The sequence below is a fragment of the Denticeps clupeoides genome, chromosome 18 (genome assembly GCF_900700375.1).
Source record: "Denticeps clupeoides chromosome 18, fDenClu1.1, whole genome shotgun sequence".
NCBI classification, from domain to species: domain Eukaryota; kingdom Metazoa; phylum Chordata; class Actinopteri; order Clupeiformes; family Denticipitidae; genus Denticeps; species Denticeps clupeoides.
In genome coordinates this window covers 16,084,171-16,096,721 of record NC_041724.1, presented here as the reverse complement: position 1 = coordinate 16,096,721, position 12,551 = coordinate 16,084,171, and the positions used below count along the sequence as shown (strand labels likewise).

Genomic DNA, 12,551 nt, shown 5'->3' with positions numbered 1-12,551 from the left:
TCAGGATTGGGCACAGGTGATTGGGTGATGAACCCAGCTGCAGTCAATCCTGACAGTGCCATACATCTCTATCAACAGCCACTATTAGAAAGACAAAGTCACATTATACAACTTAAAATTTACAGAGATTTACTGATGGTTTAAACAAAATGTATATTTCGCATCATCTCTGTAATGCCATGTTTTCAGAACAAAGTTGCCCCTCTAAGTCAGACTTAAAATGACCTGACTTTTCCATGACTTTCCCTGACCATAAAGCAGCATTTTCATGATCTCCTGTGTAAAGAAATGTATAAAGAATGGGTGCTGAGCATTTAATAGTTACAGAATTCAAAACTGAATTTACATCATTGTTGTTGAAAATGGGCAGCTCGGCATGTTGAAACCAAACCAAAACCTTGACTCCATCTCTGAAATCCTCTACATTAGTTTTATTTCGTCACCTTGGTTGAGCCTGTCCTTAAATACATCATTTCCAAGCCAAATATCTTGAAATGTACATTTGCCTGGCATGTTTGGTAAGTTAGCAAGTGTAGACACAGACTTTTTAGAATGCAAAGATTTTATGTTCTAGAATGTTGCACATTTTTAGAGCAGAGAGGTTTTGAGCAAAATAAAAACACTCAGTGGGAACAAAGACACATAAATACACATCAGGTTTTAGCTACTGCACTATATGCAATTAACAAAATTCCCTGATAATTCCCTAATGCACCCAAATGATCAAATACACTGACTTCCCTTGTCTGGACATACCTTTACTGAAATTCCAGAAATTCCCTGACCCGTGGCCACAGTAAAATGTGTCCTCTGCATTTAACCCATCACCCTTGGTGAGCAGTGTGCAGCCATGAGGGGTGCCTGGGGAGCAGTGTGTGAGGACGGTGCTTTGCTCGGTGGCACCTCAGTGGATCAGGATTCGACCGGCAACCGTCTGATTACGGGGCCGCTTCATTAACCGTTAGACCACCACTGACCAATTTGAAAGAAAGACACGAATTAACTCCAAACTGTCAAAATGCTGCTTTTTAAGTAAAGGCAAGTCTTCAGTCCACTGATGCTTGTCCTGGTTCCTGCTCTCCTTCTTCATCCTTGAAAGGACCCGGCAGAAGCTTTTTTGTTGAGAGCCCCCTTGGGACCCTTGGCCAGGAGACCGCGACGCTTCCCTGTGAGAATCTTTCCACGGAGCTCAGTTACTCCCACTAAATATAGAAAGATAGGAGGATTTCCAAACCTTCATCAGTCAGGGTGCAGTGGCAAGTTCATCATTAATCACTCACGTTCCAGATTCTGTTTTCAATAATAAGAATAGTAATAATAATGATCATTATGATGATTGTTTTTATATGAATATAGTTTGCATTATGTATTTTAGATAAATATGTTTCAGACTGATTATGGTGATAAATTCAGGGAGTGGGGGTTACTCGCTTATTAATGTGTCTACCACGTACGTGACACATTCGCACATTTCACTGCATTAAAACAAAAAATAATAAAGAAAATTAGTAGTATTGACATGATGAAGTAAAACTTTGGCCCCGGCGCGACCGGACACATCACCTGGAGGCGCGCGCATGCGCACCGGAGAGCGGGGACCCTGTTGATCCAGTGTGGAGCCGGGGTGGGGGGCGGCGTGGTCTCAGAACGCGACTCCCCCTCCCAGCCCTCGCCGCGTGTCACGTCTGACGTCGACGGGCCGTCGGTGGGAGCCCCCGTTTTCTTTTGTGTGTCCGGTGTTCGCGGTGGACGCGCGCTTCTCCGCCACCGCGCGTTGATGTGGCCGTGAGACGCGGCAGGGTACAAGGTGAGACGCGTCTGCTTTTTTTTGTGTAATATGTTGAGCCCGGAGCGCATGCAGTTGATGATGATGCTGCTGCTGATGCTGGTGCCACAACGTGCGCGTCTCGGAGCGTCGTTTATTGATACGCGACTGTCGCATTCGGTCCCAGCAGCTGTCCCTTTTCTCGCGTGCATTGTGTGTTTTGTGCGCTCGTCTGACTGCGACTGGTATTTTCCACAGGACCCCCTCCGTCTCACCACCTGGTACCCCTGTTTTTCTGGGGGGGGGGAATTTGGGGAAGATTTCCGAGAAGAAAGTGTTGCTCCACGGACGGCGAGGAGGTCGGATTCTGTCTCGGTCGGGAATTACCATCCAAACTGGGATCTATGAGCGGGAAGGTGGCGAAGCCTAAAGAAGAAAAGGATGCTTCCAAGGGTAAGAGGAGAGACGTGTGATGCCTTGATGACCCCCCCCTTCTCTCTCTCTCTCTCTCTCTCTTTCTCTCTCTCTCTTCACACGCACGTCGCGCTGTCCACCGACGGTCCCGTAATCGGCCGTAGACCCGCGCGCTGTCGAAGAAACGTTACCCCCCCCCATCCGAAAGAACGGATCGCCGATGCGGTTGTGACGTGGCGGTGACGAAAGGCGGCGCTGCGCCGCGCTGTCCTGTTGCATCCATCCTCCCACCCACCCACCCCCCATGCGCGCACCCCCAGGCGGGTCTGGCTGAACCCGCGGTGATCGATGCGTGCCGGACGGGGGTTGTTTTGGGTAGAATGCCCTATTGCGTATTAAAAAAAAAAAAAAAAAAACCCTAAATAAGCTCCGTTCTCGGGAGGTAAGCGGGCGCTCCATTGCCATGGAGACAACGGGGATGCAGGGTTGCCAAAGAAACCTTAGAGATTAATTGATTGGTGTAATAAAAATTATTGAAAAAAATCTTTACACAATTTCCTATTCATGCAAGGCAGTTTGCACCGGCAGTGAAAGCTGTGAAAAGAAGCAGACAAAGACAAGGAAGAGGACAGGAGACGGCTTCACTGTTCTTATAGAACAAAAGCGTTAATGCAGCCACATCTTTACTGCTCTGAAAGCTGATAAAATCTCTCACATGCAGTGGCCATATGAGGAGATGTGTGGAATATGCAGAGGGATGGAAGACCTGTCGCGGGGTGAAAGGTCAGCACGATTTAGTGTTGCGCCCAACAGCTGTTGCAACAAGATCCTCTTGGACATGCTTCCTTTTAAGCAAACACATTTTTTTTTAAAACTGTCTGCATGCAAAAAGGCAGGTGATCCATCTCATATCTGGCAGCAGAAAACAGTCGCTGTGTGAAGGGCAGGAAGGGCCGCGCTTTTCACGGCAACCAGGATGTTGTTAATGTCATCTGCATCCAAGCCTACAAATTATTCCCTGTTATTAGTGCGTTCCATTGATTTATTCAACTCGGCCGTAGTGTGTGTGCGTCCACAGTCAGAGAGCCCAGAATTGGGAGCCCAGTACGAATTTAAAAAAGAATTGATTTCATTGAGGAGATCATATGTTTTCTGACATGAGCGTGCAAGATTAATAGTGCATTATTTGATGAAAAATGAAGCCGCATAAAGAAGCTTTTAACGGCAACAGACCATTTGGATGCATGTTTTGGTGAACTGACTCCATCGCCATTCTCCCCCGTCATGACTCTGGCCTTTATTCAGAGGAGAGATAGAGGTGTGATGTAATAAAGATGCTGAATCAGGCCCCGTAAGGCAACGTTCCTTCTGATAAAGGTCAATAGCTGTTGAGCCCATGGTCATGTGTGTTTGTTCAGTATCCTGAAAAAAAAAAAAAAAGCACGTTTCATTCAGGGCTTTCAAAAGCATGTAGGGTTAGGGTTAAGAGACTGACTTTGGCGTATTCACAGCAAGCATGCAGTGCAGTACAGCCAACTAAGCGCTTGTTGCCATTCCAACACACCCGTTCTGTTTAATTAATGCCAATTATATAGGATTACTCTACCCTAAAGGCCTGAATGACATTGAAATGTCAGATGATCTCACAGTAGCTGCTATTCGTAGTTTTGGATTCTGTGATCTCAGGACCAACATCTGCTCAATATTCCCAGCCATCATGCGAAAGAAAATTCATTTCAGCCATGTCCTCCAGCATTAAAGCAGTAAGTGGCATGATTTACTGACAGCCTGAAGCTGTCGGTAGGTCTGTTCCACTCTGCCGTTTTTGTTCTGGATGTTGCACTTGGATGCCCCAGTATGCTGTAACCGACCTGCCTGCTTCCAAGCTCTGCTGTATTATCTGGACAAAGCCCTGAGCCTCCACTCAATCTTTGTCCTTTACAGCATTGTATTAAGTAATAAGTAATAAATTATATGTAAGTAATCGTCAGTGACCTTCACAGTGCATGTGACTTTTGTGACTTAGAGAGGAGCATTACTCTCCAGCCATTTAAACCAGAGTTCTTTGTGTGAAAGCATGGTGTCTGGGGAAACCTTCAACTGGCATAGGAAAGCAACAAATGCAAAATGTTTGGATGCACCTACTCTGTGGCAGTTAAGGAGACTAAGATGAAGCCATTTTGAAGAACCCAATACAAGAAACATATTTAGTATTTTTTTATTAGGAGAAAGTGAAGTATGTTTGATTAATCAGATTTTTTGGTGACCTCTTTATGCTTGTTATCATAAGTGAATGATAAGAAAGTCTTCAGCTGTTCAGGACTGTTGGAAACCGTCCTCTTTGTCGAACTTTTGGTCGGTAACTTTCTATGTGGTCACAGTAGTAAATGCAGCAGAGCATATGGTGACACAACGAAATGTGTCCTCTGCATTTAACCCATCACCCTTAGCGAGCAGTGGGCAGCCATGAACGGAGCCCGGGGAGCAGTGTGTGGGAACGGTAACTTGATTGAGGGGACCTCAGTATTAACTTTTTGATTACGGGTCTGCTTCCTCACTTACTCGGCCACCACTGCCCCAAAGCTAGAGAGCACTGCACATGCTGACAATTTTTATAAGCTTTTTTTGTCAAGTTGACTGTGTACTACTGCTGCACGATTAATCTAATCGTAATCGTAATCGCGATGTCAGTCTGTGCGATAACATGAATGCAAAAAGCTGCGATTTAAATGATTAGTACATGGATTGAATCGGCAACATATCACTCATTCTCTCAAAGTTTGCGAGCTGACTGAAGTCTCACTTCAGTCGAATGTGACGTGTTTGGTCACATGACTTTCGATTCGGTTCAATGGAGACCTCAGATTTGTGACTCGCATAGACATATGGGTGACGCCGCATGCTTCATCGTATGTCAACGTCGCCGCCATATTGCGATAGGCTCTGCTGTGGCGTGAAGCATATACATGTCTATGGAGAGAAGTGCATAAAAATGCCTCACTCTTGTGCTGTCCGCTCCAAACCAGATACCGGGGGATTACATTTCATAGGTAAGGCTGGACAATTGTTTTGAATATATTTGGCCATTATAAAATCCCGTTTTATAAGTCTTAACCTTAGCTAAGCTAGGCTAAGCTAGCGAAGCTATGCATTCCTGTGTTCAAGTCAGCCTCCAAACAACATTTTGGCTAAACGTAGGCATTAACTATTTAGACTGTTCTTAGCTGTTTAGTTAACTTTTCTCAAACTTTGAAGGTTTCCTAAAGAAATTCACCTCAGTTTACAAATCTTAACCTTAGCTAAGCTAGCAAAGCTATGCATCCCTGTGTTCAAGTCAGCCTCCAAACAACGTTTTGGTTAAATGTAAGAACTATAATATGGGATTTCACTATTAGTAATTTGTATGCGACTTTTCATTGATATACAAGCAAGTGCCCTTTATCATATCGCAATGGCATATCGCAATATTGATCTCAATAATTGATATATGTCTTTTTTCCCCAAATCGTGCAGCCCTACTGTGTACTCAATATACTGACATAACGAATGCATAGGTTGTTGGTGCCTCAACAATGAAAGAAATCTGGTCTAATCTAGTAATCAACATCATATGTGAGTGAAAATATAATGAAAACCGTTTTTTTTGGTGTGAGATTTCTTGTGCCTCATCTGAATCTCACTTACGTGACATTTTTTCAGCATCAATCTCACACTCCCACAAGACCCTCAAACAAGGAAGCTCAGCCTTATAGGTTCATTGTCTTTTTATGGCAAGGGCTGAGGGACCGACACCCCAACTCAGAGTGCTTTCCAGCATTTCTGACTGTGAACATCCCTCGCTTTTGCAGAGGCTTGATTAAACACAATGAAGAAGGAAATCCATTTTGCGCTTTTGCCCCCACGTCTGGTCTAATCTTCCTGACAGAATGGCACTCGTACTTTGATCTAATGTCAGGTTCTACAAGCGCAATAGATTTGCGTAGCTCTCAGTCTGCTCAGTGTAAGAGATTAGGATTTTGTTCAAATGCTCCACAATGCAGTGAAATGGGACTCTGCCGGCTAGTCTTATTGTGGCACGGGAGAGGGGATTCGGCTGCAGCCCATTCACAACAAACCTCTTCAGTTGCCAGTTTACCTTCGTCAAATGTCACGCCCCTCTTGGCGTTAGAGAGTGAAAGTGTAATGGCAGAGTAGCCATGAGAGAATTCGATACACTGCTTTTCAAATCTGTTCCAATGTGCACAATTCCACCTCTGACCCACCAATGGGTCACAAACAAAGCTGACCTCCACAGCATGTGCCACAGTTTGTGGCTTAAATTCGTGGTTGGCCTAGTGGATAACAGACCCGTAATCGGGAGGTTCAAGGTTCCAACCGCTAAGGTGCCACTGGCTGGGCCTGGCTGCCCACTGTTCCCTCATGTAATGGGCTTCCGCTTCCTGTTTCCGGTGCTGCACTGTTTGGTGTGTTTGGCGCGAGCCTGTATTACGTCCAAGGACTTCCTGAACCACCTCAGAATTAATCGCCAAAAAACGTAAGTTATGGCTCCTTCGCTAATTCCATGTGCAGTGTGTGAGATGTACAGCTTGACGAACTCTGTCAGTAGTGAGGATTTCACCTGTGGGAAGTGTAGGAAACTAGTGGAAATGACGGAGAGAATAGCCGAGCTAGAGGAGCGCATCCGAAATTTGTATTTAATTAGGGAAACAGAAGTCTTAATTGACTCTTTTCTAGTCCCGGACGCGCACCAGCCCAGTCAGCCGGTGAGTGTGTCTACCCCGGCGCCGGTACCAGTAGCGCCCTCCGGACAGCAGGGCAGTTGGGTGGCGGCTCGGCGTAAATCACGCAAGCGAGCTTCCGTGGCGACCCGCCAAGTTCCCCCACCACCTGGGCACCACACACCGGTTCGCGTTCAGAACCGATTCTCCCCCCTCATCGAGGCATTCGCTGGGTCCTACAGTCCACCGGCTCTAGTCATTGGCGACTCTATAGTTCGAAACGTGAGGATACCGGCACCAGCGAATAAAATCCTGCGTTTTCCTGGAGCCAGAGCGCCCAACATCCGCGCAAATTTAAAATCGCTGGCAAAAAATAACCGCAGGTACTCTAGTATAGCGATTCACATCGGCGCTAACGACGTCCGGCTACGCCAGTCGGAAATAACTAAAGATAATTTTAAAGAGATGCTTGAACTGGCTAAAACGATGTTGGATACAGTAATCTGCTCTGGCCCATTACCGCAGTTTCGGCGTAGCGACGAAACCTGTAGCAGGCTCCTCGACATAAATCGCTGGTTGTCGGAGTGGTGTCCAAAAAATAAAGTGGGCTTTATTAATATCTGGCCAATATTTAGGGGGAAGCCTAGTCTTTTTGGGCGAGACGGCATCCACCCCAACTGGGCGGGTGCCACTCAGTTGTCTAAAAAATTGGCTCATAGTCTTAGAACCAAAAAACAAAACTGACTCGCCAGAGCCGAGACCAGGCAGCAGACAGACCGGCTAAACCGAGTGTCTGCCATTTGCGTAGAGCCGCCACCCAGCTTGTACAATATTGACACTGTGTCTGTACCTCGCTCTATTAAAACAAGAGATTCTACAAGAAACATTAATAAAACTCATAAATATGCTGACACTGTGTCTGTTCCACCGACTGGGCGGGGTGTCTGTTTCGGGAACTTACTACCCGTTACTATCACTCCTTCTGAACCTACCACCAGCACCCCCAACATAAGAATAGGATTATTAAATGTTAGATCCCTTACACCTAAAACGCTCATTGTCAATGAAATGATTACAGATCAGGGGTTCGATGTACTGTGCCTCACCGAAACTTGGTTAAAACAAAATGAATTTGTAGCATTGAACGAGTCTAGTCCTCCTGGATACAGCTATGTACACCAACCTCGCTTAACTGGAAGAGGAGGTGGCGTCGCAGAAATTTATAAGGAGAACCTCGGTATTACTCATAAACCCGGACAAGGATTTAACTCTTTTGAGATTCAACATACCAATATAACTCATGTAGTCTCACAAAATAAAAATCCTAAATTCATTCCATTGATTATTATTTATAGACCCCCTGGACCTTATTCTGAGTTTCTTAGCGAATTTACAGATTTTGTCTCCAACTTAGTTGTATCTGTGGATAAAGCCCTAATTGTCGGCGACTTTAACATCCACTGTGATAAATTAGAAGACTCACTAAGAACCGCATTCCTGTCTTTATTAGACTCAGTTGGAGTTAACCAACATGTAACAGGACCTACTCACAAAGGTGGTCACACGCTCGATCTTGTGTTGACCTTCGGTTTAAATATAGAAGATATAGTTACTCTTCCGCAATCTGAAATGGTCTCAGATCATTTCCTCATCGCTTTTAAAATATGTCTCAGACACAACAAACTCAATCCCCCTCGTTATAGAGACAAACGGACAATTACATCAAGTACGGCACAGAGGTTTATTAATACCTTACCAGATTTATCAACGCTGATAAACTCACCGTCAGACCCCATGAACTTGACCAAGCGACCAAATGTCTAGAATTAACACTGCGTAGTACGTTAGATATAGTCGCTCCCCTCAAAAGGAAGATAGTAAGAGATAAAAACTTAATTCCTTGGTATAATGATCACACGCGCTCGCTTAAGAAGACCGCCCGGAAATTAGAACGCAAATGGCGTCAAAGTAAATTAAACATATTCCGAATAGCTTGGAAGGAGAGCCTACTTAACTATAAGAAGGCTCTTAGCGCGGCTCGATCAACGTATCTGTCCTCGTTAACAGACAAAAACAAAAATAATCCCGGATTCCTGTTTAAAACTATAGCCAAACTAACCAGGAATAAGACAGAAATGGATGCGACCACTCAATATAATCATAGTAGCGATGATTTTATGAATTTCTTTAATACGAAAATTGTCGCAAATAGAGAGAAGATTAAAAGCACAACAAATAGCTCTGCCGATATTTCCATGGAAAATAATCTTCTAATAGACCACCGATTAGACCGATTCAACCCTATTAAAGAGCATGAATTAATCAAATTAATCTCATCATCAAATCAATGTACTTGCGCTTTGGATCCGATTCCAACAAGGCTCCTTAAGCAAATAGCACCCAATGTTATAAATTCTATCCTCAAAATTGTTAACTCGTCGCTTAGCACCGGCCACGTACCAAGTTCGTTCAAGGTAGCAGTCATTAGACCCCTGACTAAAAAGCCGGATCTTGATCGCAGTCAGCTTTCAAATTATAGACCGATATCCAACCTTCCGTTCATATCAAAAATCTTAGAAAAAGTTGTAGCCCAGCAGCTGAGCACATACCTAGACTGTAACAATATCCACGAAGTATATCAGGATTTAGACCTCATCATAGCACTGAGACAGCGCTGGTTAAAGTGGTTAATGACCTGCTGTTGGCCTCTGATCAGGGACGCATCTTGCTGCTTGTCCTGCTTGATCTGAGTGTTAGTTTGACACTATTGATCATGCTATTCTCCTTGCCAGGTTAGAGAATGTTATCGGGATTAAGGGAACAGCCCTTGAATGGTTCAGATCATATTTGACCAACCGATATCAGTTTGTGGACATCAATGGTGTTTCGTCTTCACATAGTAAAGTAGAGTTTGGTGTTCCACAAGGTTCTGTCCTAGGTCCGTTACTTTTTTCTCTATACATGTTACCTTTAGGCGACATCATCCGCAAACACGGTATTAGCTTTCATTGCTACGCTGACGACACACAGCTGTATCTGTCAGCAATGCCAGACCAGAGGCAGCAGCTAAACAAAATAGAGAATTGTCTGAAGGACATTAGACAGTGGATGCTCACCAACATTCTCCTGTTAAACCCTGACAAGACAGAAGCGCTTGTAATCGGGCCTCAATCAGCCAGGCATAAACTGGCTGACTACACAATAACCCTGGATAGCCTTTCTATCTCACCGAGTATTGAAGTGAAGGATCTAGGTGTCATCATTGATGCAGGTCTCTCATTCAGTTCGCACGTAGATAATGTCACTAGAATAGCATTCTTTCACCTTAGAAATATTGCGAAAATAAGAAATATCATTTCAATGCATGATGCAGAAAAGTTGGTCCATGCATTTATTACATCAAGGTTAGATTACTGCAATGAATTATTGTCTGGATGCTCTAGTAGGTGCATGAGTAAACTCCAGCTAGTACAGAATGCTGCAGCCAGAGTTCTAACCAGAACCAGGAAATTTGACCACATCACCCCAGTCTTACAATCACTGCACTGGTTACCCATCAAATTTAGGATTGACTACAAAATCCTACTTTTAACCTATAAAGCTCTAAATAGTCTCGCCCCACAGTACCTGAGTGAACTTTTGGTTCCTTACGAACCGCCACGCCCCCTTCGATCAATGGGTGCGGGGTCACTACTGGTACCAAAGGTGCAGAAGGTCACAGCTGGGAGCAGATCCTTCTCCTATAGAGCTCCGCAGTTGTGGAACAGCTTGCCTGTCAGTGTCCGGGATTCAGACACAGTCTCAGTGTTTAAATCCAATCTCAAAACCTATCTGTTTTCTCTGGCTTTTTGCTAAAGTCCTAGACCCTCATTTCACTTAATTTTGACGCAGTGTCAATTATAAAGTCCAGTTTATCACAGAGTCCCCCTGTTAGACACAGACAAAGCACCCAGACTACTGGCAGATCCCAGTGATCAGACCAGCAAATAAATCCTGGTTCCTGACAACTGCTTTACAAGGACAAAACATGAAACAAACCAGAGGGTCACCACAGCCACCACCACCGTTACAACTACAGCTTCAGCGATCTTCAAATGGACCAGTAACATCATTATGGACACTTAATCTAGACCATGACACTGAATACATCCTGGACTTCTCCAACCCTACAACCGTAGGACTTTATATCATATCCAACCCTGCACTGACACCATTTGCAGGCTGACACTACCCTGGAAGGGGGTCCCTCTCTGTATCACTCCTTCCCAAGGTTTCTTCCTTTCTTTTTTTTCTCTCTCCTAGAGTTTTTTTTGTGTGGAGTTTTTCCTTGTGTGCAGAAGGGTCAAGTGTGGGGGGTGTCAACTGTAGGGCCTGTCAAAGCCCATTGAGACATACTGTATGTGATTTTGGGCTATATAAGAAATAAATGTTGTTGTTGTTAAATGCACATTTAAGACCACATTTCACTGTGTGCACTGGGTGCTGTGCTGTGGCGTGTCACATGTGACAATTAATCACTTTTACTTCACTAAGCAAGCAGCTGATTGAGGACCTGTGGTATTTTAAGAACTGAAGGTGTTGATTAGTATTGATGAGGTTATGGCCGGGGGTGATGACCCTGTCATGGCATAGCAGCGACTCCACTCCACTCGACTTCCAAGAGTATCACCTCTCAGACGGGATTATTTAATTTTAGTCATAGGCATTATTTGCAGCGTGATCATGATGAAACATTAGATACTCTGCCTAAAATAAAAAATAAATATATTGATAAATATTGTTTTTATTAATTTCATTTGTCAGCAAAATAACAGCATGTTTAATCATCTGGTAGTGTTGCTCAGCCCCCTGCCGAATATTTCTAAATCTTTCTTTTGAGGGGCGCCCAGCTGTTTTTCAGGGTTGTCTGTTTTTTTTGAGGTGATTAAACATTCGTCGCATCATGGGCTACATGCCTGATCAAGCTTGTTCGGGCATTACCGATGTGTTATTGTTAAAAAAAGTTTAGTATTTTACGTTACTATTTTAGAAAACGCGCTTCGTAAGTGGTGAACTGTGGCCGTTCTGTACATTCAACCAGGCTAGGGCCCTAACAAATTATAGCCCGAGGCAACAGGGCTATTAACAATCCCCTACAGCGAATAGCATGCTGGGAATATGGTGGAGTTCCACCAAAGCAAGAATTATGTTGATGAATAAAAAAAAGACTACCTTTGTTATTTCAAAATAAAAATGACTAAAATGTCAAAATTTGACGAAAATTAGACAAGATGTTATTTCCTCTCGCTTAATTGTGTTATTATTATGCAGCATTTTAACCTATTGGCACCCCCCCCAAACACAAAGAAAAAAAAAACATTATTTCTGCCTGGGGTCATGTTGACGTGACGAGGGTATTGGTTGGGAACTGGTTGCTCCTGGGTTTGGTGCTGACGCAGATGGAGGAAGAACGCAGCCTACATCACCGACCTGCCACCATGCATTGAAGGGCAGAAGGGCTGATGACACTGTGACCATTTCTCTTCCCCTCTCTCTCTCTCTCTCTCTCTCTCTCTCTCGTGATGCCTTTCTGTCTGAGGCCTGTGTCCCCGGCAGCCTGCGTTGTCAAGACAGCAGTCTTCACATGCTCCCATTGGCTCTTTCAGTGTTCTGGA

General features: G+C 44.4%; 1 protein-coding gene across 2 annotated transcripts in view; it reads left to right on the top strand.

Moving 5' to 3' along the window:
• The first annotated feature begins 1,611 nt into the window (after window positions 1–1,611).
• The window catches only part of fgf13a (fibroblast growth factor 13a), a 106,729-nt gene continuing 95,789 nt past the window's right edge, over window positions 1,612–12,551 (top strand). The window contains exons 1-2 of one of the 2 annotated variants that reach the window (XM_028959512.1): window positions 1,612–1,807; window positions 2,024–2,218. In XM_028959512.1, the coding sequence (XP_028815345.1) occupies window positions 2,170–2,218 (49 nt within the window). In that variant the 5' untranslated portion in view covers window positions 1,612–1,807; window positions 2,024–2,169. The remainder of the gene's footprint in view (window positions 1,808–2,023; window positions 2,219–12,551) is intronic. The other variant, XM_028959514.1, reaches the window with a different exon arrangement.